This window comes from Polypterus senegalus, chromosome 1, assembly GCF_016835505.1.
Source record: "Polypterus senegalus isolate Bchr_013 chromosome 1, ASM1683550v1, whole genome shotgun sequence".
NCBI classification, from domain to species: Eukaryota; Metazoa; Chordata; class Cladistia; order Polypteriformes; family Polypteridae; genus Polypterus; species Polypterus senegalus.
In genome coordinates, this window is record NC_053154.1 from 212,237,838 (window position 1) to 212,264,098 (window position 26,261).

At 40.1% G+C, this 26,261-nt stretch overlaps 1 protein-coding gene across 8 annotated transcripts in view; it reads left to right on the forward strand.

The window, feature by feature from the left end:
- The first annotated feature begins 2,204 nt into the window (after nt 1-2,204).
- LOC120538937 (2-hydroxyacylsphingosine 1-beta-galactosyltransferase-like) overlaps nt 2,205-26,261 on the forward strand; it is a 41,311-nt gene continuing 17,254 nt past the window's right edge. Inside the window, exons 1-2 of one of the 8 annotated variants that reach the window (XM_039768597.1) lie at nt 11,188-11,863; nt 12,059-12,137. Coding sequence is in view for 2 of the 8 variants with exons in the window: in XM_039768564.1 (XP_039624498.1) it covers nt 2,431-2,482 (52 nt within the window). In the remaining 6 variants the exon portion in view is untranslated. Of the gene's footprint in view, nt 2,483-10,289; nt 10,684-11,187; nt 11,864-12,058; nt 12,138-12,774; nt 12,897-19,503; nt 19,561-26,261 lie in introns of those variants that run through there. The other 7 variants (XM_039768564.1, XM_039768604.1, XM_039768582.1 and 4 more) reach the window with 7 other exon arrangements.

Below are 26,261 nucleotides of genomic sequence, written 5' to 3' on the forward strand. Positions count from 1 at the left end.
CACATTTTTGGACACGATAATCAGTCCATACAGTTGACAGACTCTTCCTTAGCCCTCAGGACACTTATAAGACAATTCCACCATTATATTCCACTCAAAACTAGTTCAGTTTCTCCTTCCCCAAAGACTTCAATGCATTTCGACGAAATTCCCGAAACTGTCACATATTTCACAAGGCATGCAAATTCAGTTCGCTCATAACTCCTGCTGACTGCAACCCTTGCAGGTGATGTTGATGTTACAATTAGCTATATTCGATAATGGATTTGGCATTGAATCCTAAACAAAACGCCTATATCTATTAAATAAATGCGTTCATATTGTATCTATAAATATTATGCTGAAAGCGCTTAGTGAACAACGCAATGCAATAAACAGAACTCAGGCAGCAGACGGTCTACCCCCAGTTACAAGAAGAGCACTTTCACTGTATATTTAGCTCCTCTCCAGTCATATGACACCCGATCTTCCGGCTGCACTTGATGGAGGCAGGCACAAAAATAAGCAGACACGTCATAGATCGAGACGTATAGAAGAGACGCGGAGCTTACCGAACAGCATTTCGACAGATCTCAGTCCCGTCACACGCCGACAGATGGCAGATCACGAGGCGGCGCGCCGCAGTACTTTCACAAGGCAAGGTGACTCATCGGCTCCTCGGCCAGCCGGAAACAGCACACATACAAGTCGCTTGTCCCCTCTCTTAGCGATTTCTCTGCGCAGATTCACCCCGAGCAAAGCCCAGTCAATGCCCTATTTATTTATTCACCTTCGCAACTTGCCGCCAAGACAGCTGCCAGAGTCATTAGCTGCATCTCTCAATACAGCTCTGGTGACAGCCAACAAGCTGCCACTGTGGAGATCTGGCACAGAATGACCTGACACACCGTCAGATATTGTCCCCAACTGTAGCTCCTAAACGTCAGCCTGCAGGGTCACACACATCGACAAGGCAGTGTTTAAAGGAAAAGGTGAAGTAAGGAATAAAATGTGTGCTGGAGAGCGAACTGCTGAGCTGCATTAGAACTTGGAGGACATACAGACAAAGAGGTGGAATGCAGTCTTTCTTACAAAAAATAAAAAATAAGCAGATACGTGTTGTATTGCTTCAATGCACATAAAAATTAATTTGCATTGCAGATTAACAGAGAGCGACATCCATCAATTTCCAACCTTGTTCCCAGAAGTGCTTCATAATCAGATTAGTCGACCCACAGCCAGATTTCTGCCTTGGGCTAATCTGTGCTGCAGCGCAAAGCTGGGCGGGCTACAGGGGCCCCGAAATTAATCAAAATGTATAAAGAAATGTTTGCTGCTTGTTTTTTAGAATATAAAAAAATCTGAATTAGGGTTAGGCGCACTCATTCGGGGTGTTTCTAAAAAATGTAAAATATAATAAATGTAAAAAATACAGTAATAATAAACAACATTAACCGTATATTTTCACAGCAAAATAATCTATAATACTGTAAACTATAACTATTAAAGTATAATACAATAAACAGGCAAAATCAACAGATTTATACAGATAGATACGTGTAAATATGCCTTTAAGTAGTGTCTTATCTGTCAATATCAAAAATTGTTTCAACGTGAAAGACTATTTTATAAATAATTGTTGCGTTACCATAAACTGATGTTGGTGCAGAATTCTAAATTAGCATAAAGTTAATTTATTTGCATAAAGGAACGCTGCAAATTCTTCCTTATAACCCCCATATTTTTTGCACTTTAAGAAACAAACATTTAATGATATGGTTAGCAAGTAATTTTTCAGTTTGTTCAGAATGTTGTTTGTGGAAGGTGATTTATGCAGAGTTCGTTTCACTATACTGGCGAAGCTGTAGCATATCCTATATCAGAAAAGCCAACATTTTTTTTTTTTACTTTTTTCTTTTACTAAACGCCGCACCGCATCCAATGAGTTAGCTAATTATGATTTTTTTTTTTCTTTTAATGCTGGTAAATTGTATTGTTAATATCATGCAGCTATATAAAACGTGCATTGTGACGCTCTCAGGGTCCGGACCTCGGGGGGGTCGTGATCCTCAGGTCGCAGTGTATTGTCTGAGGGGGCGGGAATACCGGGAAAGTCGACTATAAAGCAGCCCGTGTGCAGCCTATAAGAGGGCGTGGACACAACACTTGGAAGAGCACTTCGGTCACACACGTCTCCCGGCTGCTCCCATTGGCTCGGATGTGTAGCCGTCAGCGAGCTTCGCATTTGATCCTGGCCTTGGGTCGGCTCATAGTGAGCCGAGGGATGTGGTATCCGGGTTGCCTCTGTTTCCAGGTGATGCGGAGCTGGTTGGCGTACATGACAAACAGCTGGGAATGCGTGGTGCTGCTGAAGACCTGAGGGGCGGGCGGAAACTTCGGCGAATATCCCAGTGGTATTTTTAGGGCCACTCGCCAGCAATCGGCGTTAAGATGGTAATTCCGTTCATGTGTCTCGCACATCTCCGGGTCGTTAGAGGATATTGTAAGTTAAACGTTACATTACCTGAAGTATTTAGCTCGAATTGGTTTGATTTTACATAATAAAACAGTTCTATATAATATTAATGATGACGGAATTATAACTGTTGACTGCATTCATTTTACTGAGTACACTACTCTATGCTCCTGAATGTTTTTGATGGTTAAATGATTGGTAGCTCAGCTGCTAGACATTTAACTGTTAAATTACTTTTTTTGCAGTGCAAAAGTACATAATAAGGAAGAAGAGTTGTATCAAATGTTTGAAATATTAAAATGATTTTCCAATGTAAAAGTCAGTCATTTACTAACCCACTTAGTCCTGAATAGGATCATGGTGGGGTTGAAGCCTATCTCAGCTAGCATAGGGGGCAAGGCAGGAGCAAACCCTTAACAGGGTGCCAATCTATCACAAGATGAATACACACACGGGTCAATTTAGTGTCATAAACTCACCTAACCTGCTTGTCTTTTGGAGGAAACAGGAGGACCCAGAAGAAACCCACACAGACATGGGGAGAGCATTCAAACTTAGTGCATGGAGGACCCGGGGTGTAAAACCAGACCTCCTTACTGTGAAAGAGCAACATTACCAATGCACCACCATGTAAATGTTTAAAGGCTAAAATTCAGAACTGTAACAGAAAATTGTCCTTTTTCACCCTTTCAGAGGTTCATATTATTGAAATAAAATACTGATGCAGCATTTAATGATAAATACCAGTATTGGTATTAAGTATTATCAAATATTATGTTCTATGTTATTTTACAAGATTTATTTATGTAGTTCTGTTATAAACAAAAGCATTGGCTGCATTTTGCTTTAAAATTCAAACTAATTTGATACTATTTTTAAAATTACGAGGTAGAATGAGAATAATGAATAATGAATGTCACAGTTTCAATAGGTCTACCTAGTATCTGTTTTATTTTAACCTTTTTCACTAGAAGCCCAATGGTCAGGGAAACATATAAGATATATTGAAAATTAACAAAAGGGTAAAGATAATTTTAAAAATTTGGACATGAGCTACCTAGGATCCAAGTTATCCAAACTATGCTATAACATTCCAGTAATTACTTACTGCCTTAATGCTGATCTTTCTGATTATAAAATAGGTCATTACAATAGCAATTGGAAGAATTCATAATTAATTACATAATTATAGTATTTGCCATAATTATCAAAAAGTAATTTGAGGGTTCCTCTAGAGTGCCTTTTTCTTTTGCACAATTTGGCTCAAAAACTAATCAGTGCATCATCATCTCATAACAGGCTTAAGTTTTGAGTTTGGTATTTCTCTGTCCAGTTTCTCAAGAAACTATGACACACAGACACACACCCATCATTGACATATCAATGTTTTCAGTATCAGGGGGCCCTAAAATGATGAGATCCATTGAAAACTGGAGATGGAAATTTTTGATGAATCTAAAGCTTTCGATCCCCATAGACGACAGGTTATGGTGGGGAAGGGTGCAAAGCAAAAGGTCCAATTTTTTTGTAATATGACCAATCCCCACCAGGGGTGTATCCTTCAGGGGGCACTCAATCCCTGGGAGTGAGTTCTTTTGTGATTGCAGCATGTTACTTAACCTGAACCTATAGAGATATAACATAAAAGACCATACCCCTCCCTACTGATATGGGCAGAAAGAAATCACATAGGAGAAATAACGTTGTTTAATGTCTGCTTACACTGAAGATAGTACAAAGACGAATGAAGCCAGTGACAAGACCCTGTCTGGTAGTGGGGGCCGAAGGAGTGAAGTCTGTCGGTGTCATCATTGCAGATGCGGAAAGCATTCTCAGGAACAGGTGGCGACATCTTCCATCCATTCATTGGCTTCAAAGGTGTGCCAGGCAATGTTCCAAGGCTTTATACTCTTTCTTCACGTGCAGGGCCCCCTTCAGATGATCATGCAATTCTGAACAAGGCAACCATTCTCTCCAACTTTGTGCTGACTTAACAGATAAAAATAGTACATGCTTACAACTTCCCACAGTCTGACTGCGCACGGTGTCCATTTGTCCTAGTCTGTGTTTTTGTCATATTGCTTTGCTTGGCAGTGGTTAATCTGGCTATGTGTCTGCTGTACCACATGTGAGTAACAAAAAGAGGTTTTTATAAGGTAGATTTGCACAGAGCACAGTGACATATTAAACTTATGCTTACAGGGAGGCTGGCAATGCCCCTGATTGTTTTTGCCATTATCATATAGGTGTCATTTCCTGCAAACATCCATCCATCCATTTTCCAACCGGCTGAATCCGAACACAGGGTCACGGGGGTCTGCTGGAGCCAATCCCAGCCAACACAGGGCACAAGGCAGGAACCAATCCCGGGCAGGGTGCCAACCCACCGCAGGACACACACAAACACACCCACACGTCAAGCACACACTAGGGCCAATTTAGAATCGCCAATCCACCTAACATGCATGTCTTTGGACTGTGGGAGGAAACCGGAGTGCCTGGAGGAAACCCACGCAGACACAGGGAGAACATGCGAACCGGACAGGAAGCGAACCCGGGTCTCCTTACTGCGAGGCAGCAGCGCTACCACTGCGCCACTGTGCCGCCCTTCCTGCAAACAATTACCTGAAAATAAAGAGTTTGTGGGGTCTACAGGACCAAAAATAGGGAGGAATCCCAAAAGATTTGATGTCTTGCATAAGCAGATATTGAGACGACAATAACACAAATGTGAGGTTTTCCCATACAGGGCAGTCTTGAGGTGCCGAACAAAAAAAAAAATGGAAGGGATTTCAAAGCATTCAGAAGTAATTCTTATTAAAACCAAAAAGGGGAAAATGAATTGTTGGATGGATGAACTCTACTTTTCTACAAAAGTCACTGCATAAATGGAGAACTAGCTCCAGAATGTTAATCAGGGCTGACAATGAATAAATCATTGCAGATTGACTCAGTGTGATAAAAAGTGTGACTGTCTGTATGATGTAATAAAAAGAAAAATAAAGTGAGGGAATGAAAGTTAGACTAGTAGATTCTGAGAGCCAAAGTACATGTAAATCCCAGTTTTAATTTAAGGTACAGTATCTTAGGTCCTGCCAGAGAAATTTCAGGCAGTCTCTGTTACCAGTATTGATTGTCAAGATCTTGATGCTTCTCTTGCTCGCGTGCATGCCAGTACACTGAATACAACCCCATTCACTCAGTTGTGATGATATACCAGGTGTCAACTTAAAAACTTGAAAAATGCATTTTGGATTCAGAGTGCTATACTGGCATCTCTCCAGTTCCAAAAAAGCCAAATAAAAGTAATAAAAAAGGTGTGTTGACAGTGAATAAAAGGATACACAAGGGAGAATGCAAGATATTAAAAGAATCAGGTAAAATATGAAACACTCACTGTCTTCTTATAGAAGGTTAATCCCTTTGGTCTATTTGTATGGCTCCTCCATTTCTAAAGCACCACCACAGCCCTCTCCTTATTATGTCCTTCAGCTTTGCATCTCACAACTCCAGAGTCAGCTTAGCTCTCACTGGAAGCAGCTTTAAATTCAATCCTGGGGTAACTTCTGAGGCTGGCTTTAGAGGCATCCCATTACAACTTCCTTGAGCTGTTAAAGACTTATGGGCAGCTTTCCATATGTCCATTTTTAATCAAAATTTTATTGTAGTTCAATAAAAAAGAACAACAGTCATAAAATGATCCTAAACAGATATCAATGTTAGAAAAGGAGCCACAACCCCTTCATGGTGTCCATTCCCAACCTATTACACCAAAAAACTGCCTAGTGAAATGTGTCCATTAAAGATTTAAACATTTAGGATGCCCGTATAGATGGAGGATAAATGCATAACAGACATGGTGAGCCCTGAGGCAGAGAGAAGGAATAGAAAAGGGAAGCATTCACCTGTTTTTTTAAGTAATTTTTCAGGTTGATGATAAGCCAGGGCCTATTTCAGCAGGACTGGGCAGAAGGCAGGGACTAAACCTGTATAGAGTATCAGTCCATCACAGGGCACAAGCACCAACACTGGGTTAATGAACACTCTTGGACTAATCGAACATGCACATCTTTGGGAAACCAGCTTTAGCTGAGAAAAACCCGATACCCACACAGGGAGAATGGAAAAACTCCACACAGGCAGGGCTCAGCCCAGGATTTGACCTCAAGACTTTGGACTGGTGGAATGGCAGCACTAACTGCTGTGGTATCTGGTAGCTTACCAGTTGAATATTTTAAAGGGATACCAGTCATAATCCTCACATTCAGAAGCCATGTGCTGCGCGCTATGACTCTGGGTGGAAAGAACTTGATTTATGATATTCTTCTCTGACTTTGCCACTAAATAGATGACATGGCTCCAGGCTCCATGGTTAAGGACCATGCCACCACCTAGACACCATGAGATCTTCTATTCTCTTGTGGAATCTCCATGTCTTCTCTCTCATTCCTAAGCAGAAGATTAGGCAGCTCTACTAAATACTGGATCACCTGTGTTCTTGTATCCTATTACACATTTCCTTCCAGATCACCACTCACTTGCATCCGATCAGGTAAAAACAGAATACTACACATAGTTTTAAAAATGTATACTCTGTAATCGACTGCTGGACCACCCTGTCTGCGTGTTCACCTTGACCTCATTGATTCTCTGCAGTGAAGGCCATAATATTCGCCATGTTAAATTATGTTGTACTGAATGTACTCTGCAGCTCTCAAATGTGACCTTAGAGCTTGAACCACACAGTCAACTTTCCTTGAAGATCTCAGAAGTGTCATATCCTGTAGGGAGGGATATACAGTTTTTTGGTTTGTTAAGAAACAGAAGATTGTTGTTGAAGACACTTAAATGGCAAATTTCATTAAATTGAAGAGAACAAAAGTAGAAACTTGTTTAATGTTTTGTTGACTGTCTATCTACCTGCCACACAGAGAGAGGCAAGACCTTGCAGCCTTTCTCGCTTGTAATGTTATCCTAAGAAATTCCATAATTTTGCTGTCCTGTAATGTTCCTTAAAGTTTTTGCCCAGCTGACTTCTTTTCCCTGTTGGAGCTATCCAATCTGCTTGGATGATTTAACATATTATGATCATTCAGCTTGGTATAAAAATCACCCCTTTGGCCAACTCAGCCTTACCTTATCTCTCTGTCTGCTTCCAAAATGTTGGTGTTTTGATATCCAAACACTTCTGCTCATTCAGCTGCTGAATTATAATCATTTATTTTCTCATTAACAAGCTCTTAGAATCTGCACTCTTATAAATTCCTAGATAACAAAGTGGTAAATGGCATTCAAAAAAACATAAACCATCATGCAGTGGAACAGGTAGAACAATGGAACACACACTTGAGTATCCCATGTTGATGCTGGATGGCAAAGCAACCAATTTATTAATTATTCATCCATTCTGTTTTAATCCTGATTTATCAAATTTAAGGTCACAGAAGCACTCAGACTGAAGGCAGGAATCTTCTCTGAATGGGTCAACAGTCCAGTGGGTACACTCTAAAAAAAATAAAAGGTGCCAAGGTTGTTCTTCAGAGCCACAAAAGAAACAGTTGCATGAAAGGTCCAGGAGGAACCTTTATTTATTTGCATCCAAAACAGGTTTCAAAAATAGCTATGAATACGTTTAGGAAATACCAGTGGGTTCCTGATTTTAAAAGGACTCTTGCTGCATATAATCACACAGGCTAAGGTTCTCTTGATCATTCAGTATCCTTTTGATAGCCTTCTACCAACCAATTTCAAATACAAATAACCCTTCACAGAATAAAGTGGTTCTTTGTCCCACAGTGGTTCTATGAGGAACCACACAACCCAGTAAAGTGCCATTTTAGAACCATTATTGTTAAGAGTGTAGAGAAAATCTGCACTGTCACTGTGTATACCTGCACATTCTCCCCTTGTCTGGTTTTTAAATTCCTCATGCCCAAAATGTATGGCTTCTTCATCTTCTTTCCGCAACTCTTTAGCCATGCATCCCTTGTTGTATATATATCTTGTTCTATACTTTTATGATCCACCCTTCCCAAATGAAAGTAGTAGTATCAATACATGGACAAAGTAGAGTAAAATTCGTCCTTCCATACCTGAGCAACATACAACATTCTGCCACTCTCCAGCGCCATGAAAAACAAATCAGCTTACTTGATGTTCAGTTTGCACTGCCAGTACCGTGCAACCAATGGAGGGCTGTTGATTAAGTGATGTTCAAAATCAAAATCATTCATGTTTGATATCATTAATTATTTTTCTCTCCTGTCCAGAATATTGTCTTCAGGATTCATTTTTTATAAGTGTAGTATAACCACTCAAAACGCAATACAAAGTAACAGGTTATGGCAGAAAGTTGCATTCAGAACTTTTCTATTGTAAACTTGTACATAATCACCACAGGCCCATAGCAAACCATAATTCCTTTAGTGTTTTTATTTTTGCTTCTAGCCATCTCTTCTTAATGAATCTGTTTCCAAGGCTGGCATTTTGACTTTAAATCATTTATGCTTTGTGTGGGTTAAGCTCCATTACTTCAGAATAAGTAGCCACCTAGACATGTAAGCCGTCAGACTACAGGTCCCCATTGGCCTACAGGTCCTTCTTTCAATAAGACCACTTCTCCAAAGAAGGATCCTCCATCCACCATTTAGCATTACAGTATCTACTTGGGCAAAGTTGTGCATGGTGCCTCCAGAACAGGCTCCGCCTCCCTGTGACTCAAAGAATGGACAATCATTTAGGCCAGTGGTTGTCAACCTTTTTTATGCCCTGCATGCCTAGAAAATGTTTGATTTATGTTTGCATCCCCTATAGAAGTAATATCACATTTAAAGATGAATTTATAATTTTTGAACCACAACCTATACCACATACAGTACTATGGGAAAACAAATTGAACTAAAAAAAGATTTTAACTCAGTGCATAAAATTTAAATATAAATTGAGCAATTTACCAGTATAAATCTTAATAATCTCGTAAATGTGGCCATGGTGTAACAGTCAATGATCCAGATGTTGGGGTATCCCAGTACGCATCAAGTGGCGTGGAAAAAATGACATATGATCAACGACCGAGGGTTCTAAGGAATTGCAGACCCCGTGAAGAAATGGGTGCTGAGGCATCGCTAAGCAATTCAACACATTTCATGAGCTTTGTCCCACAATAACACCTGAACTGCGGTTCCAAAACAGAAGCGCAGCACTGTTAAAATTTCTGCGCTACTGCTAGGACTGCCAGCAGGAGAGAAGAGATGAGTGTAAGCAGCAGGTGCTGACTCCAATTCAGTCCCCCCAGGGGCACATTTGTCAATCAAACCTCGAAATCAGTGTTGTTTCACGACCAAGGTTTGAACAGAAATCAGCACCAGATTTCACCCTTCTCTATGGATCATTCATTGCACGGTACAAATTCTATATTTTAAAAAAAACAAACTTTCTCGTATTTACGAACGCTCTGCATGCAGCAAGGAGTTCGTATTTCTTCGACTCATTCACTTATTGCACGAGATGCTGGATTCTTTTCATGATCTGGTAGAACAGGGAGCACTAACTAATAAATGACGCCACACTGTAAGACACCAATTACAGCACGGTAAAGTCAGACACAGCACTTCACTCAGTTTTGGCGAATCGTGACGCATCTACTGAAATACCATCGGTGCGGGCACCCCAAATTGAGAATCCCTGATTTAAGTATTGAATGGATAAAAGAAAATTAAAGCAACATAACATTGTTAAACTCACCTGTGTTATTAAAGGGGAAAATACGTTTTTGAAATTACCCCGAAACTGTGATCATTGAAAAGGGCTATCAGTTATATATTTCGTGAGATCTGTATGGGATTCTCTTTTCTTTTACATGTCATATCAAAGAGGGAAGAGCACCCAGGAACCCACCGTCAATGCTTTATTCTGTGTTCTTCTGTCCGCAGTTGTGGCCAGGTTTCAATTATGTCTACGAGAAAATCAGTTATCCGTGTTTTGTATTTTTATGAATAAAAAAATGTGGCGTCTTCACTGGTGGAGTGGGAAGAAGCAGACAAACCTGCCTGCTTGCATTCCATAAGAAAAACTGCCTTCTACTCCGACGGGCTCATCGCCTCGGACACAAGCCTCGGAGTTGCGAAGTGAGCGGAGCCTCATCTATGCACACGGGACACCGGTGCGGAACGTCTCGTGCTTCAGATTCTGCAGGTGCAGTTTAGTAGTGGTAGCTGCCAGATCGAAAGGTAAGTCGCCAATAACACTACGACCAAAAAAAAAAGTTTTCGCCAGCTTTTACGATTTCGAATTTACGGGAGAAGAGAAAGCCTTTTGGTGGAAGTAGTAGTTTGCTCTGCAACTTCACAGTTCCATTATCCCAGCCTAAATCTCTGCACTTCCCTGTCCCAAGTGTGCGTGAGGCTAATTTTAATTTCTAAATGAAATTGGGCGACTATGAGTTAGGGAGATAATCCACCCGTTCCGTCTGGATTTCAAAAATGACAGCCACTATTGAGATGTCTTTTTTAAATCCGAGATTACAAAAAATGTTTCAGAAAATGGGTAATATGTGTGGTTGAACGAATGTGTGTCTTTTTTCCGGTCAAACCTGCGCGTAAATTAAAATGACACTTATGAGTCCCATACGTGTAGTTTCTAATATTCATTTTTCATGACATTATGACGGGTAATGTGGTGTGCACCACTGGGCAGTAAGTTTGTCGATCAGCCCGTAACATTGTCTCATTTTTTACTTTGCCGCTACGCACTTCACTCGTGGAAAAACATGCATAAAATAGCACTGTACCTGCAGTGCGATTTGGGATAGCGATCACTCTGGAAAGGCGCTATATACAATTGTTCAAGTCTCTTCCTCCAAACACCAAATTTTGAAGACCACGAATTCCGTGTCTTCTTTCTGCTTTAATTAAACTCCTAGTTAGGTAATTGGCCCGTTTGTGTGCTTATTCTACTGAAGGATGCTGGTTACTGGTTGCTATTTTGAGAAATAGAACAAATGAAGGATTTCTTCTTTCATTTAATCTCTTATAAATAAGTTATTTTCTATTGAAGGTGTACACAAATATAATGCCAATTAACAAAGAGTGGAATGAACGAAAGTGGACACCAAAGGCTACTTCGCCGATTAATAAGCAGGTTGCCATGCGCCTCCGTATAAATAAGAGAACAATGTTAACAAGCAAGATAGGGGAAACTAGTCATGTCTTTTTTATGTTGGCAATGCAAAGTTGTTTCCTCAAAGTGATTTTTTTCCCCCCATTTTATTTTAAGAAAGGAATACCTTTGGTAATTTTTTCAGTAGTTTCAATTCTCTTGGAAACTTGTGAGGACAAGTATTTGGAGGGGTTCTCAAATAGGATGTTGCTTCGGTCTGAGTTGGGAACTGTGGGAAAGTACTCGGCACAGGTGAGTTCTCGCGAGCTCCATGGAGATTTTTTAAAATGTATTTTAATAACAGTCACTAGCGCAGCTCGGTGTAATATAATACAAACCCTTTTACAGAGTGAGCATTTAACTACTGTTAATTAAAAACGATCAATGTAACTTAACGAGGTCACTAACTATCACGTTGGCAACTTTTATTTATTTTTTCTAATCAAGAGACCGCGATGCGCTTGAACGCGGTGCGCCTTCCAATTGGACACACGGGAACGGGTGAAGGAACGTTATCTACTTCAAGGTTTGTTGAAGTTTGTTTATACATTCCTCATATTTTCTGATCGCACTTTATCACGTAATAGGTTGATCAGAAGCAGATTTCGAGCTAATGCCGAATATGTGCATTACAAGAGAGAGACCCAATCTAAATCCATCATCATTTGAGTAGTGAGCGCACTCGTCCGATGTCTCGCCTAATTTGCCAATCGACGTAATCGCAGGTGTTTTGACTTTGGAGGACACTACAGGACAACCTACAGAAGCAGTTTAACGGGGATGGAGTCGTGCGCCAGCTCGAGCAAGCTACCCTGCCGTGTCCTTGAAAATGCCAATACTAAAAGTAAAAACGCGGGCGTTAAAATTCTTAAAGGGTGCCTTTTAAAAAAAACGTGGGTTCAGATCCTGCTTTGTTGGATCAAAGGCATTCAAGGTAATCGTGACAGGGATTTTTATTATACCATGACCTCTAGTGGCCACATGCATCAAGTGCAATAATTTTAAATATATGCCTGCCGCCCTCAGCCTCCTCCCTGGAGCTCCTAGGTGGAGTTGATTCAAGTGGGCGCTAACAGAGTCTTGCTGTAGAGCTCCAGAGTTCCGCCTGGTTACACTATGCTTAAGATAATGAGATTATGGGAGTGTTACTTGACTCAGATAATGACGACTGTCCACTAAGTCAACTCCAGCGTGAAGCTTCTGAGCCACAGAGATACCAGGCTCATGAATTCACTGCTGCAGGTCTGTCTTGTAACCTATATTATATGTTTGCACATGCAAGAAAGTAAGATATATTTTTTTTTTTATTGGGAAATTTTGATGGGAAAAGTAAACTGTATACTTCCTAATTTTTTGTAAGAAATTAACTGAAATTTAGACTGTTAAGCACTAATAACTTCTCTGTTTTCATTTTGGCCCATTGATGTACACTTAGAAATTCAATGATGCCAAGTATGAAACAAGAAACAAAGAACATATAGCACAAGTATTTACTTTTGAACTTATAATCATGATACAGTATAAATGTTTTAGAATAGCAACATTGTGGCAGTAATGACCTCCTAACATTACAGATCACTTCATTCAAGGCAGTGAGGACCATCACAGGACCTATGAAGGACCAATTTTGAATCTACAGTTGGCCAAAGTAGCACGTGTCTGTGGATGACGGAGGAAAACTGGATTTCTTTGGGTCACATTTATAAAACCAGTGTACACACAAAAAGAGGCCCGTAATGTGTGTTTGCAACTTTCAATACATAGGTCAAGATTTATAAAAGAAAATGAGCTGTTAATGTAATGTGTATTGACGTGACAAACATGTTTAACATTTTACATGATGAATATGGTGTACAAGCCTGTATTTTTGCTCCTTTTTTTTAATTTTTTTTATTTATAAGAGGGTAAATTCCAAATACTTGTACCGAAGAACTTTTTGTGTTTTCTTTTCATCAGTTTTTATCAGCTACTGTTGTCACTTGTTAGGGAACTGGTTGACAGGTCAGGAGGATTTCGGCCAATCTTCACTCCATCATGCCCACTTGGTTGGAAATTATTAACCCTTCTGATGAGGCGTCGCATTCATTTTTCGTATGATGTGGGCAAACCTACGTAAAATAGTGTTTTCCCTTTTCATGGTTGCAAATTTGTAGCACTGTCTGGTTTTCCAAACATAATCAGACTAATAGACTGCAGCCTTATTGCAATAAGGGCACCTAGTCAGAATGAAGCTGCTTTTGGCAACCATAAATTGTGACATTCAATTAACACGCAGGTCATCTGTGATGACAAGACTAACAAATGTTGAGGCACTGTGGCCTGGGTCAACCCCATGATTCATTTATTTATTTAAGTCACTTTAGTGGATGTGATGGATGCTGTACATGGTGGCTGGCTTGTTGGTAATGTAACTGGCTGAACTCTCAGATGTTCATTCAACCCGTACTATTCATTGTAACGGCAATTATGTCATTACGTGTGCCAGGTGAAAGTGAGAATCTACTCAGTCGCTGGTACCTTGTGCCTTTCACTGACCCCCCAGAACACACAAATGGCACTACAATGCTGCGCATGATCTTGTGCACTCAGTTGTGAAACGCAGTGCAGAACTTGATGCTTCAAGAGGGAAGCTGCTGTATCAGCCAGTGAAGTTCTGCAGCATCACGACTGCATATGTATGAGGTTGATTAGCAAAGTCCATATATGCACATTTACAGTAAATTGTGATTAATAAAGGTGGACATGTGAATGCAAGGTTTTATAATTTTTTTTTTTTTTTTGATATACACATTTTCTTGCTAAAATCCACAAAAAATTTTAGAAACGGGGCCCCGGTGAAGATCCCTATAGTTAAGGGATGTACAAGCAAATTTCATGCACCCAACAGCAAAGCAGTGGCATTTGAACCAAGGATGCTATACCAATAAGGGTGAAGTACCATCCAGTGTGACACAATGTCATGTGGTTTTAGAATAATGCTGAATTATTATTTACAGAATCGACACTTTAAAGTATTATTAACTTATCAGCAGACCCATGGCCCTATAATATAAGTTGGTTCATACAGAGCAAGCTGAACATTTTGCATTTTAACTATGCATTCTTTTGTTTTCACCATGACAAAATGCATCGTCCACGTGATCACTGTGAAACTGTAACTTTCCTAAGTATTGCTCATCTGTCAGCATGTACGTCTCTCTTTTTCTCATTGAGGCAATTTGTATCCTGGGTTTTATCATGCATGCCTATGAGTCTTTGTGTCTGTCTGCTGCTCAGTTGCCCTATCTTAAGCATTTTCTGTGATGTGCTTGACGCTCAGCTGATGTGGCTGCTCTTCGTTTTCCCTACTTCCTATTACAGAGCTTTTTGACACATTCGATGATCGATACACACAATATTTTCACTTGATAATGAATTCTGAACATGTATGTACTGGGTCCTGGGGGATTATCAATAGATGATCTTGTGGGGACCATGTTTTAATTTATAATAACGTCCAGTAAAGTCGTCAGTTAATCGTCTTCTGTGACGCGCTGGACACTTATCAGGTTCTGTAATTTTCTTGATGCTGAACAGGTGTAGCTGCTGTTCTACTTTCTGCCATTGGATTTTTTTTTCCCCCAAATACTTTATTGTAAGAAACACATGACCACCAGCCACTTTGCCAAGGCTGCTGCCACCTCAATTTTTTTGTAATTCCAGGATGTATTGGGTCATAAGCTTTCAGTTCAAAAAGACTAAGATCGTGATTCTAGCCCCAGTAAGTACTCTTGTGACAGATGGACAGACATTTTATGTAGAAACAGTCACTTAAGAGAAGACTACCAATCATGGTCTCGCTTCTTTTTGTATATTTGTGCTGCTCACTTGCTTAAGTTTTAGAAATAAAATTGTCTTACTAATGATAAGAAAAGATATACTTTCTTAGTAATTTTCTTGTTTTTGTTTACACTGTGGAAAAGACAAGCTAATCACAGGAGAAATGCAGAAAGATTAGTTCTGTTACAGAAGTCACAATTCAGCTCCTTCTCTAGTCTTTATAATGATTGAGCATGTTCTTCTTTTGCTCTCCTAATCCTTTTATTTTTGGGTATCCAGGTGTTGTTTCCACATCCCAAAATGCACTGATTAAGGCAACTGGTGACTCTAAATAGGCCCAGTTTGGGAGTGTGTATACTATAAATGTGCCCTGTGAAAAACCAGTGTCCCATCTAGGGTCGGTCGCCACCTTATACAGCCTATCCTGGTAAAAGCAGTAGCATCTGCTCTTAAGTAGATTTAAGAATGGACATGTGGATAAGACCGTTTGTATGTACAATTACACTTTTTTTTTTCTTCATCCTCTAAGTCCATATAGTGATAAACACTTATAAATCCAGTGTGATGGTACTCTCCAATAGGTAAGAATTTTTAAATCTAGCTACATTCATACTGTAGTACCCTAAATCTTTTCACATGTTCGTATTATGTAATGCATTCTTGCATCTTTAATACAGTGAATTGTAAAAATATTTAGGTTCTTCAAAGTGTTGCTCATTACAAGTCATATTTACTCCTCTTGTTAACTTCTCTTTTTGTATTTCAAACTGAAATGCTCTTTAAGAAAGTTTACCAGTAGATAACATTTGTTAGTATAAATGTGAAATTGGCTGTTTGTGCAACTGTTCAGGTGACTAAACTCTGGCAGTTTTTAATGTGAAAAAAAAATTCTTAATACTGAAAGGGTATAAATTCCTTACTATTGTCCCCCCTGCTTTCACACCTTTTGAAATTAAGGTCATACTTTCGGCATGAAACCTTCAGTCTATCTGGGAGTGATTGGTCATACAGCGAATTTGAAGGACAATTTTCTTGCATTTCGCTTAGAGGACATTCTACAGAAGTCACAGATATTGTACAGAGACAAAAGGTACACCAATATATCACTGTTTGGATCTCCTTCCGAGCACAGTTGGCATAATAATCAAGAAATGACAGCCACATAATCGCACCCTCATACTGCCTAGAAAAGGACATTTCTTAGAATGCTGCCATCCATCCTCTTCCGCTTATCCAAGGTCGGGTTGCAGGGGCAGCAGCTTGAGCAGAGATGCCCAGACTTCCCTCTCCCCGGCCACCACTTCTAGTTCTTCCGGGGGAATCCCGAGGCATTCCCACGCCAGCCGGGAGAAATAGTCCCTCCTGTGTGTCCGAATGCTGCATTTTAGTTTGTGACATGTATAGGATACCATGAAATTCATACCTGTCTGGTTGAGCAAGAACTGCCATATTACCACAAAGAAAGGAGACATGAAAGGGTAGCCACTGATAGGCAAGTAAGTGCCTTAAACTTCCTACACAGTCTGCTGACTTGGAGTGTAGCTGTGCATTAGCCAACCAGACCAAGAGCTCTAAATAACTTTATAACAACAACAACATTTATTTATATAGCACATTTTCATACAAAAAAAATGTAGCTCAGAGTGCTTTACATAATGAGAAGGTTGAAGGTGTCAGGAAAGAACCCATTACTTAAAGAATCTTATGGTATGTCTGGAGTTTGCCAAAAAACACAAGCACAATGGAGCTTTTTGCAAAATATTGAAAGCAGTATGTTTGGTGCAAACCCTGTCACTGCAATAAAGTTTATGGTGGTGAGCTCTTAGTGTAGGGATGATTGTCATCCACAGTTATGGGTCCATCTGTGTAAAGATGCTGGAACCTAATTGTGGAAATCTTTTCAAGGGAGTTCATTTTAGACTGTACCCATAATTCAACAGGCCAATGAGCCCAAATCTAGAGGCAAATCCCTACATGTGGCTCACAAGTAAAAAAGTAAATATTCTCAAAGGACTCTATCAAACTTGAACACCACCAAGTATCTGTTTGATTTGACAGTGATAGCCTGCAGTCCCAATCATTGAAATTTGAGTAAGTTGGGCCAAGAGGAGTCGGCAGGCGAAGGTGACAAAAAGGGATAAACTATAGTATATAATAATTTTTGAGGATCAAATACTTAGACAAGCGGAATATTTTATTCTTTAATTTGCCATTGAAACTGTTGTTCTTCAGAATGCGAGTCTGTAGTTAAATGTAGACTAAAGTATTGTATATTAGTAACCTTAGTTATCAAGCAACCTTTGAAAATTTGATGTGGTCTAAATACTTTGGGTAGGCATACAGTTTACATAACAATGACATATTTCAAGGCTGCTAATCCTGCTATCTTGAGGAAAACATGAACAGTTAATTGGTTTATCTGCATGATGGCATACTGTTCCTTGTAGTGGGGAAGAATGATGGCGCAGGGCAAAGTGGGTTGCTTGGGTTGCCAAATGGGCAAAAAATCCAGTCTAATTTGAACAAAATGAGAAAATAAAATGGAAGTTATGTACTTCCATGTGTAAGATAGTCCTCTCTATAGGAAATTGCAAAAGTTGTTTCTGGCTTGAGTTAGCACAGAAGCCACATCAACATATAGATGAGATGCTATCCTCCAGGAGCATTCACCTTTTATACTGTGTGGACTGAAAGAGGTGGGCCTTCCTCAAGGGGCATTTTGTCAAGTGAGGGAGGAAGGAGGGAAGACTGTCAGCGGCAGCACCTCCTCTTGTCCTGGGGTGGTACTACTTAGTTTAGGTGAACCAGGAAGGTGACCCTCTGGTGTGCATACGTGACCAATTATGACCTTATGGCCAAGTACAACTGTAAAAATATTCTGCTGTCAGAAGTCACATTTGGAAATGAGCAGTTACAGTACTTCTCTAATGACATTTGCTGTGAGGAATCCAGTATTACTCGTCACATTTACCATTAGTGACAATATTTCAAAGTCTCACATCATTTGTAAAGAGGTGATTCAAAGGGCCAGTGGAATCTGAAGCCTATCCTATCCTAACAGCATTCGGAGCCTTAAAGGAATCAGCCCTTGATGATGTGGCAGTCTGTCATAAAGGAGGCTTCCTCACACACATTTATACTTGCCATATCTAGAATGTGTATAAAAACAAATACAATGTAAGAAAAAATAATGAAGATGTATTTTAAACAAAAAAAATCACACAAGGAATTAGCTCAAGTGACAAATTTGTATTACACTATGTTTATAACCAAGGTATCCAAAAAATAAAAATAAAGCAGTCTTGAAAAATTTCAGCAATAAGAGTGATTGTCTAAAAACAGAGGAAACACTCAAATGGATACAGCACCAAAATAATCTGAGAAGATCACTTGAGGTCTTCCAACTACGTAGATGGAGAAGAATTTCCAAATACCCATGTGTTTCAAGACTAATTTGTCGCTTCCTTAGAGCAAAGTGCTGATAGTAAAATGAAAAATTAAGACGGGTGCAGCTCAACAAATCATAATACAGAAAATGGGTATACAGTATATAGATCCAATATGTGAATAAATATACAAAATAAATAATATCCAGCAATGTTGTACCTAAATATGACTTTCAAAATATGTAATGCACTGCATACTCGGAGCTTTAACCAGAGGATAAGTCGCTGAAACTAGGAGTTGAAAGGTCCATAATGTCTATAACATGATGAGATAATTACAATCGAGTCATCTAACAAGACTTTGTGTGCTGTACATTCTGTGAGATGACTTGCATTGCAATCACGCCTCCATTTTTTACAACAGTCTCTTTCCTCAGGTCTGCAATGACTGTCTGGCCTCCTAGAATTTTCAAATGGCCACCCTTCTTCACTGGAATTTTGCAGATTAGCGCGTAAACTTCTCAGAAGGGTTTGACAGAACTAACATCTTGAAGATATCTCCAGAGCCGCTCAGCCCTTTTCTGACTCTTTGCTGCCAGGTTGGCTTTGCTACCATTCTTGTAGGTTAAGCCATATTCACTGGGAAGGTATTTCTGCCGGTATGCTTATTTTGGTTACCAACTTCATCCAAGCAAATCCATGGACACCAAAACAACGTCAAAACTCTCCAGGATAACTGCCCTGGTAAGCCCCTACAGTCAGCCTCAACTGGTAGATTAATAAGTGTTATATTAACTGTTGTATCCTGACATAATGATAGGAATGTCTTAAATGCAACTTAAGAATGCTTACCAAAAATATTCTCAACTAAGATTTTGCCAAAACGTATTTCATGAAAGGTTGTAGCTACAGATCACTCTAGGAGTAGAGAGTAACATTTTCATAGAAAAAACAGATGTACCTATCACTTTATTAAAAAGGGTCATTCTGAATGGTTACCTACACTTAAGTCTAATACCCACTTCAGAGGACAAGCCACCCTTTTTCAGGAGAAGACCATCACCATTAGTTAGCTGGTGACACAATGTTTAGTTCTGCTTTTCCATCATCTTGGGTTTGAACTCTGTGTCATTGTCAGTGCAGGGTTTTGAGGATTTATGGAAGCTTGGTTTTACTTCCACATTCCTAAAGTTATGTACGTTCGGTCAATTGGTGACTCTAAATTGATGGACCAGGTGGATGGGCCCGTGGCTGGATCAGTAACGGTCACAGAGCTCCACTTCGACTGAGACGCCAGCAAGGTGGAGGTAGGATACTGGTATGGGCTGGTGGTATTAAAGATGAGCTAGTTGGACCTTTTCGGGTTGAAGAAGGACTCAAATACAACTCCCAAACCTACTGCCAGTTTTTAGAAGACACTTTATTCAAGCAGTGGTACAGGAAAAAGTCAGCATCTTTCAAGAGGACCATGATTTTTATGCAGGACAATGCTCTTTCACATGCATCAAAGTACTTCACTGCATGGCTAGCCAGTAAAGGCCTTAAAATGACAGAATAATGACATGGGCCCCTTCCTCACCTGACCTAAACCCTATCGACAACTTTTGGGCCCTTCTTAAACAGGATATTTACAGGGAAGGAAAACAGTACACCTCTCTGAACAGTGTCTGGGAGGCCGTGGTTGCAGCTAACAGATTCCTTGAATGGAAGGCTTATTGCTGTTATTGAAAAGGGTGGCTATATTGGTCACTTTTTTTTTTTTTTGTGTGTCAGAAATGTTAATTTAGAAATTATGTGTTTTGCTCATTCTCACTTTAACAGATGAAAATAAACAAGGGAGATCGGGAAAATGTAAGTTTTTGATTTAGTTGCATAATAACTAATAGCTGCCTAATAATTATGCACACACGTGTATTCCCCTGAAAATGTTCACACTCGCATTTCCTTTGCATAACATTCAGGTTTATTAACATTTTGGATTGACTGATGACACTGTATTTGTTTCATACTAAAATTAATCCCAAGAATACAACTTGCCCAATAATTGTGCACACAGTTATATATCTCACACACTATCATTGCATGTCGTGTGGGAGTGTGACCAGTGGAAACGCGGGTGTGTCAGCCGGTCACGCACACTGGGTCGTTCACGTTTTACATTCATAAGGCAGTTCCCCTTCACACGATCAAAGCAGTTGGCCTTCTACATACCACCATGTCTTGACAATTTAAAGAAACATGGATAAAGAGCGACCCACAGTGGTGAAAGGATGCTGCCTTTTTAAGACATATATACAGTAAACCCTCGTTTATCATGGTTAATCCGTTCCAGACTCTACCGCGATAAATGAATTTCCGTGAAGTAGGTTTCTTTATTTATAAATATTTTTGCAGTTAGATCATAGAAAACCTGTTTACAACCTTCTAAATAAATTTTTTTTAACATTATTTAGAGCCTTCTAGACATGAAATAACACCCTTTAGTCAAAAGTTTAAACTGTGCTCCATGACAAGACACAGATGGCAGTACTTTCTCACAATTTAAAAGAATGCAAACATATCTTCCTCTTCAAAGAAATGCGCGTCAGGAGCAGAGAATGTCAGAGAGAGGGAGAAAAGTAAACGATCAAAAATCAATAGGACTGTTGGACTTTTAAGTGGAAGCACTGTGATAACGTGGCCGCAAGGAAGGGATCAATGTGAAGGTAGTCTTTCAGCATTTTTTAGAGGAGCATCTGTATCTTCTAAGCAAACCGCCTCTTTGCAAACAGCCCCTCTGCTCACACCCCCTCCGTCAGAGAGCGTGAGAGAGGCAGAGAAAAGCAAACAATCAAAAATCAATACGGGCTGTTAGAGCTTTGAAGTGTGAGAAGCACCGTGCAGGAAGCATATCATATATCATTGAGGAGTTTTAATTAATACATAATACGTGCTCTGATTGGGTAGCTTCTCAGCCATCTTCCAATAGCGTCCCTTGTATGAAATCAACTGGGCAAACAAACTGAGGAAGAATGTAGCATAAATTAAAAGACCCATTGTCCGCAGAAATCCGCGAACCAGCAAAAATTCCGTGATATATATTTAGATATGCTTACATTTAAAATCCGCGATGGAGTGAAGCCGCGAAAGTTGAAGTGCGATATATAGCGAGGGATCACTGTAGATAGACGCCACATTCACTGTGTTGCCTAGTTGATACAATACGTCGGTGCGTCCGCCATATTGCGAGTGGCAAAAGTGCCATTTTAAACTAATACAAGTAAATGTGGAAACCGTGTTTTCAGATGAAAAAGCAATAACGTTTAAAACAGTATCGTTTACATACAACAGACTTTGGAGAATCGTTTAAATGCAATAATAATGGCAATCATTAAATAATAATAATAATAGTTATTATTAAATAATTCCTCCCATATAAGTAACATTTCTCAGACTGCCTTCTTCCATCTCCAAAACATTTCTAGACGTCCTGTTCTTCCGCAACACAGTACTTAAGTATTGGTTAATGCCCGAGTCGTCTCACGTATAGATTACTGTAATGCTATTCTATCTGGCATCCCACAAAAACTTATCCATTGCTTACAACTTCTTCAAAATTCTGCTGCCAGGATAATAACCTGCTGTTCTAAATCCCCTGAACATATCCCACCTATTGTCTATCAACTTCACTGGCTCCCTGTTAACTACAGATTACAATACAAAATACTGCTCTTAACATTTAAAGCAGCTTGAGTTTCTGTACCACACGTCAAACTGTGTGCTATGGGAGCTAGAGCGTCTCTCATACTGCTCGTCAACTCGGGACTTCTCTTCCCTCTCATATTCGTACAGCACTATCAGTGCGTGTGGGAGTGTGACGTGCTGAAACGCGAGTGTGTCAGCCGGTCACGTGTACAGGGGCGTTCACGTTTTACATCTACAGTGGTGTGAAAAAGTATTTGCCCCCTTCCTGATTTCTTCTTCTTTTGCATGTTTGTCACACAAAATGTTTCTGATCATCAAACACATTTAACCATTAGTCAAATATAACAGAAGTAAACACAAAATGCAGTTTTTAAATGATGGTTTTTATTATTTAGGGAGAAAAAAAATCCAAACCTACATGGCCCTGTGTGAAAAAGTAATTGCCCCCGAACCTAATAACTGGTTGGGCCACCCTTAGCAGTAATAACTGCAATCAAGCGCTTATGATAACTTGCTAAGATTTTTTACAGCGCTCTGGAGGAATTTTGGCCCACTCATCTTTGCAGAATTGTTGTAATTCAGCTTTGAGGGTTTTCTAGCATGAACCGCCTTTTAAGGTCATGCCATAGCATCTCAATTGGATTCAGGTCAGGACTTTGACTAGGCCACTCCAAAGTCTTCATTTTGTTTTTCTTCAGCCATTCAGAGGTGGATTTGCTGGTGTGTTTTGGGTCATTGTCCTGTTGCAGCACCCAAGATCGCTTCAGCTTGAGTTGACGAACAGATGGCCGGTCATTCTCCTTCAGGATTTTTTGGTAGACAGTAGAATTCATGGTTCCATCTATCACAGCAAGCCTTCCAGGTCCTGAAGCAGCAAAACAACCCCAGACCATCACACTACCACCACCATATTTTACTGTTGGTATGATGATCTTTTCTGAAATGCTGTGTTCCTTTTACGCCAGATGTAACGGGACATTTGCCTTCCAAAAAGTTCAACTTTTGTCTCATCAGTCCACAAGGTATTTTCCCAAAAGTCTTGGCAATCATTGAGATGTTTCTTAGCAAAATTGAGACAAGCCCTAATGTTCTTTTTGCTTAACAGTGGTTTTGCGTCTTGGAAATCTGCCATGCAGGCCGTTTTTGCCCAGTCTCTTTCTTATGGTGGAGTCGTGAACACTGACCTTAATTGAGGCAAGTGAGGCCTGCAGTTCTGTAGACGTTGTCCTGGGGTCTTTTGTGACCTCTCGGATGAGTCGTCTCTGCGCTCTTGGGGTAATTTTGGTCGGCCGGCCACTCCTGGGAAGATTCACCACTGTTCCATGTTTTTGCCATTTGTGGATAATGGCTCTCACTGTGGTTCGCTGTACAGTAATCCCTCGCTATATCGCGCTTTGACTTTCGCGGTTTCGCTCTATCGCGGATTTTATATGAAAGCATAACTAAATATATAACGCGGATTTTTCGCTGCTTCGCGGGTTCTGCGGACAATGTGTCTTTTTACTTCCTGTACATGCTTCCTCAGTTGGTTTGCCCAGTTGATTTCATACAAGGGACGCTATTGGCAGATGACTGAGAAGCTAACCAATCAGAGCACGCAGTTAAGTTCCTGCTTGCTGAATGCAGTGTTAACCAGGAAGTCTTGTCTCGCTCCTTCAGCATCAACGTGTTTCAATGTGTAAAGAGTTAACTTTTGTGCTCTTTTGTGTTTATCTTTGTGCATAGTCAAGCCCTTCATTATGGCTCCAAAACGATCTGCTACTGCTTCAGGGGCCGTGCCCAAGCGCAAACGGAAGATGTTAACGATTGCCGAAAAGGTAAACGTTTTGGATTTGTTGAAGGCTACGATTCTTTTTATTTAAAAAGTAGGAAAGGAATATAAGATCTACGGCCGCAGTGTCCTTTTAACCAGGGTGCAAAACAAGTTGTAAGTGGATGTAATAAGGCAGTAGTCTGGATGGAATCTGCTTTAGGGATTTGGATTGAAGACTGCCAGGAGAAGAACAACAGCAGTGCTACACAATCGCCTGAAGTGGTTCCTTTAAGGGCTGTAACGCTCTCCTTTGTTGTGCAGTAAAATAAAACTCATTGTTATCGGACAAGTCATCGTGTCATTGTTGGTGAGTAACCATAATTAATTTTCTACTTACAGTACTTAGTACATGTACGTACGTTTAGTGTCACTGTACACACACATTTACTGTATACTATTTTTGTTGCATTGTACGTATTTATTGCTGGTGGCATGTCTATAATAATGGCTGTAACGTGATATCAGAGACACTCAATATCTTTAAAATAATATTTAGGTTTTACTGTATATAAACAGTGTGTTTATATACATAATTTCAATGAATCTTACCTAATATCTAAGAGAATACAAAGGGATTATGCTGTATAACTCTGCGGGGAATATTTATAAACAGTGTGGGAGAGTTTATAAGGGATTAAAATATATAAAATAACCATAGAAACATATGGTTTCTACTTCGCGGATTTTCACCTATCGTGGGGGGGTCTGGAACGCAACCCCCGCGATCGAGGAGGGATTACTGTAGTCCCAAAGCTTTAGAAATGGCTTTATAACCTTTACCAGACTGATAGATCTCAATTACTTCTCTTCTCATTTGTTCCTGAATTTCTTTGGATCTTGGCATGATGTCTAGCTTTTGAGGTGCTTTTGGTCTACTTCTCTGTGTCAGGCAGCTCCTATTTAAGTGATTTCTTGATTGAAACAGGTGTGGCAGTAATCAGGCCTGGGGTGGCTACGGAAATTGAACTCAGGTGTGATACACCACAGTTAGGTTATTTTTTAACAAGGGGGCAATTACTTTTTCACACAGGGCCATGTAGGTTTGGATTTTTTCTCCCTAAATAATAAAAACCATCCTTTAAAAACTGCATTTTGTGTTTACTTGTGTTATATTTGACTAATGGTTAAATGTGTTTGATGATCAGAAACATTTTGTGTGACAAACATGCAAAAGAATAAGAAATCGGGAAGGGGGCAAATAGTTTTTCACACCACTGTATACGGCAGTTCCTCTTCACGCACAGAGACCAAAGTCGCCGCTAGATGGTGCTACGGTGACCGTCTGTTGCAACGTGTGGCCATCTTAAGTACGGGGACGTATGCAGAACGTTGGGTCAGTGAAAAGGTGCCCTGCGCTTGACCACAAACATTTTTCCCAACCAAACCTACCCCATGACCACCTCCTGCTCACAAAGGAACTCCATGCCCAGTTTGGTGGCGATCGGACGCCGGTGCAGACTTGTATGGCAGACACACAAACATACATCGACTCTGCTTTGTGTATATATTTATTATTATTATTATTAGTGACTGGGAGCCCGATCAAATCGGGCAACAAATTCAACGTTTGTGAAATCCATACTTTTTCAAAAAATTATTTGTTTTGTTAATTCCTTGAAATGATTTTGTTATCATGGCACTGATTTGTGGTTAAAATAGACCTTTTCGGCTACCGCAAGGCACGGGCTGCTCGATTTCTTTCAACCCATGCTGCATTTGCGGCTGCTCGAGCTTCTTCAGTCGCTTGTGCATGGCTGGCACAATGTCTGCCAGCGTTTAGTAGCATTCTGTAGCTCATGTTCTTCATCTGTCCTTTGTGTCCGATTTGCATGATTTCTTTCAGCGTTAGTAGCATTTGTACGTGTGGTCGCATTAGCAAGTCTACGTTCCGCGTCAGTCATGTGACTTGAGACGCATATTTCCCACAGTCGCTGCTCTTGTGGCTGCT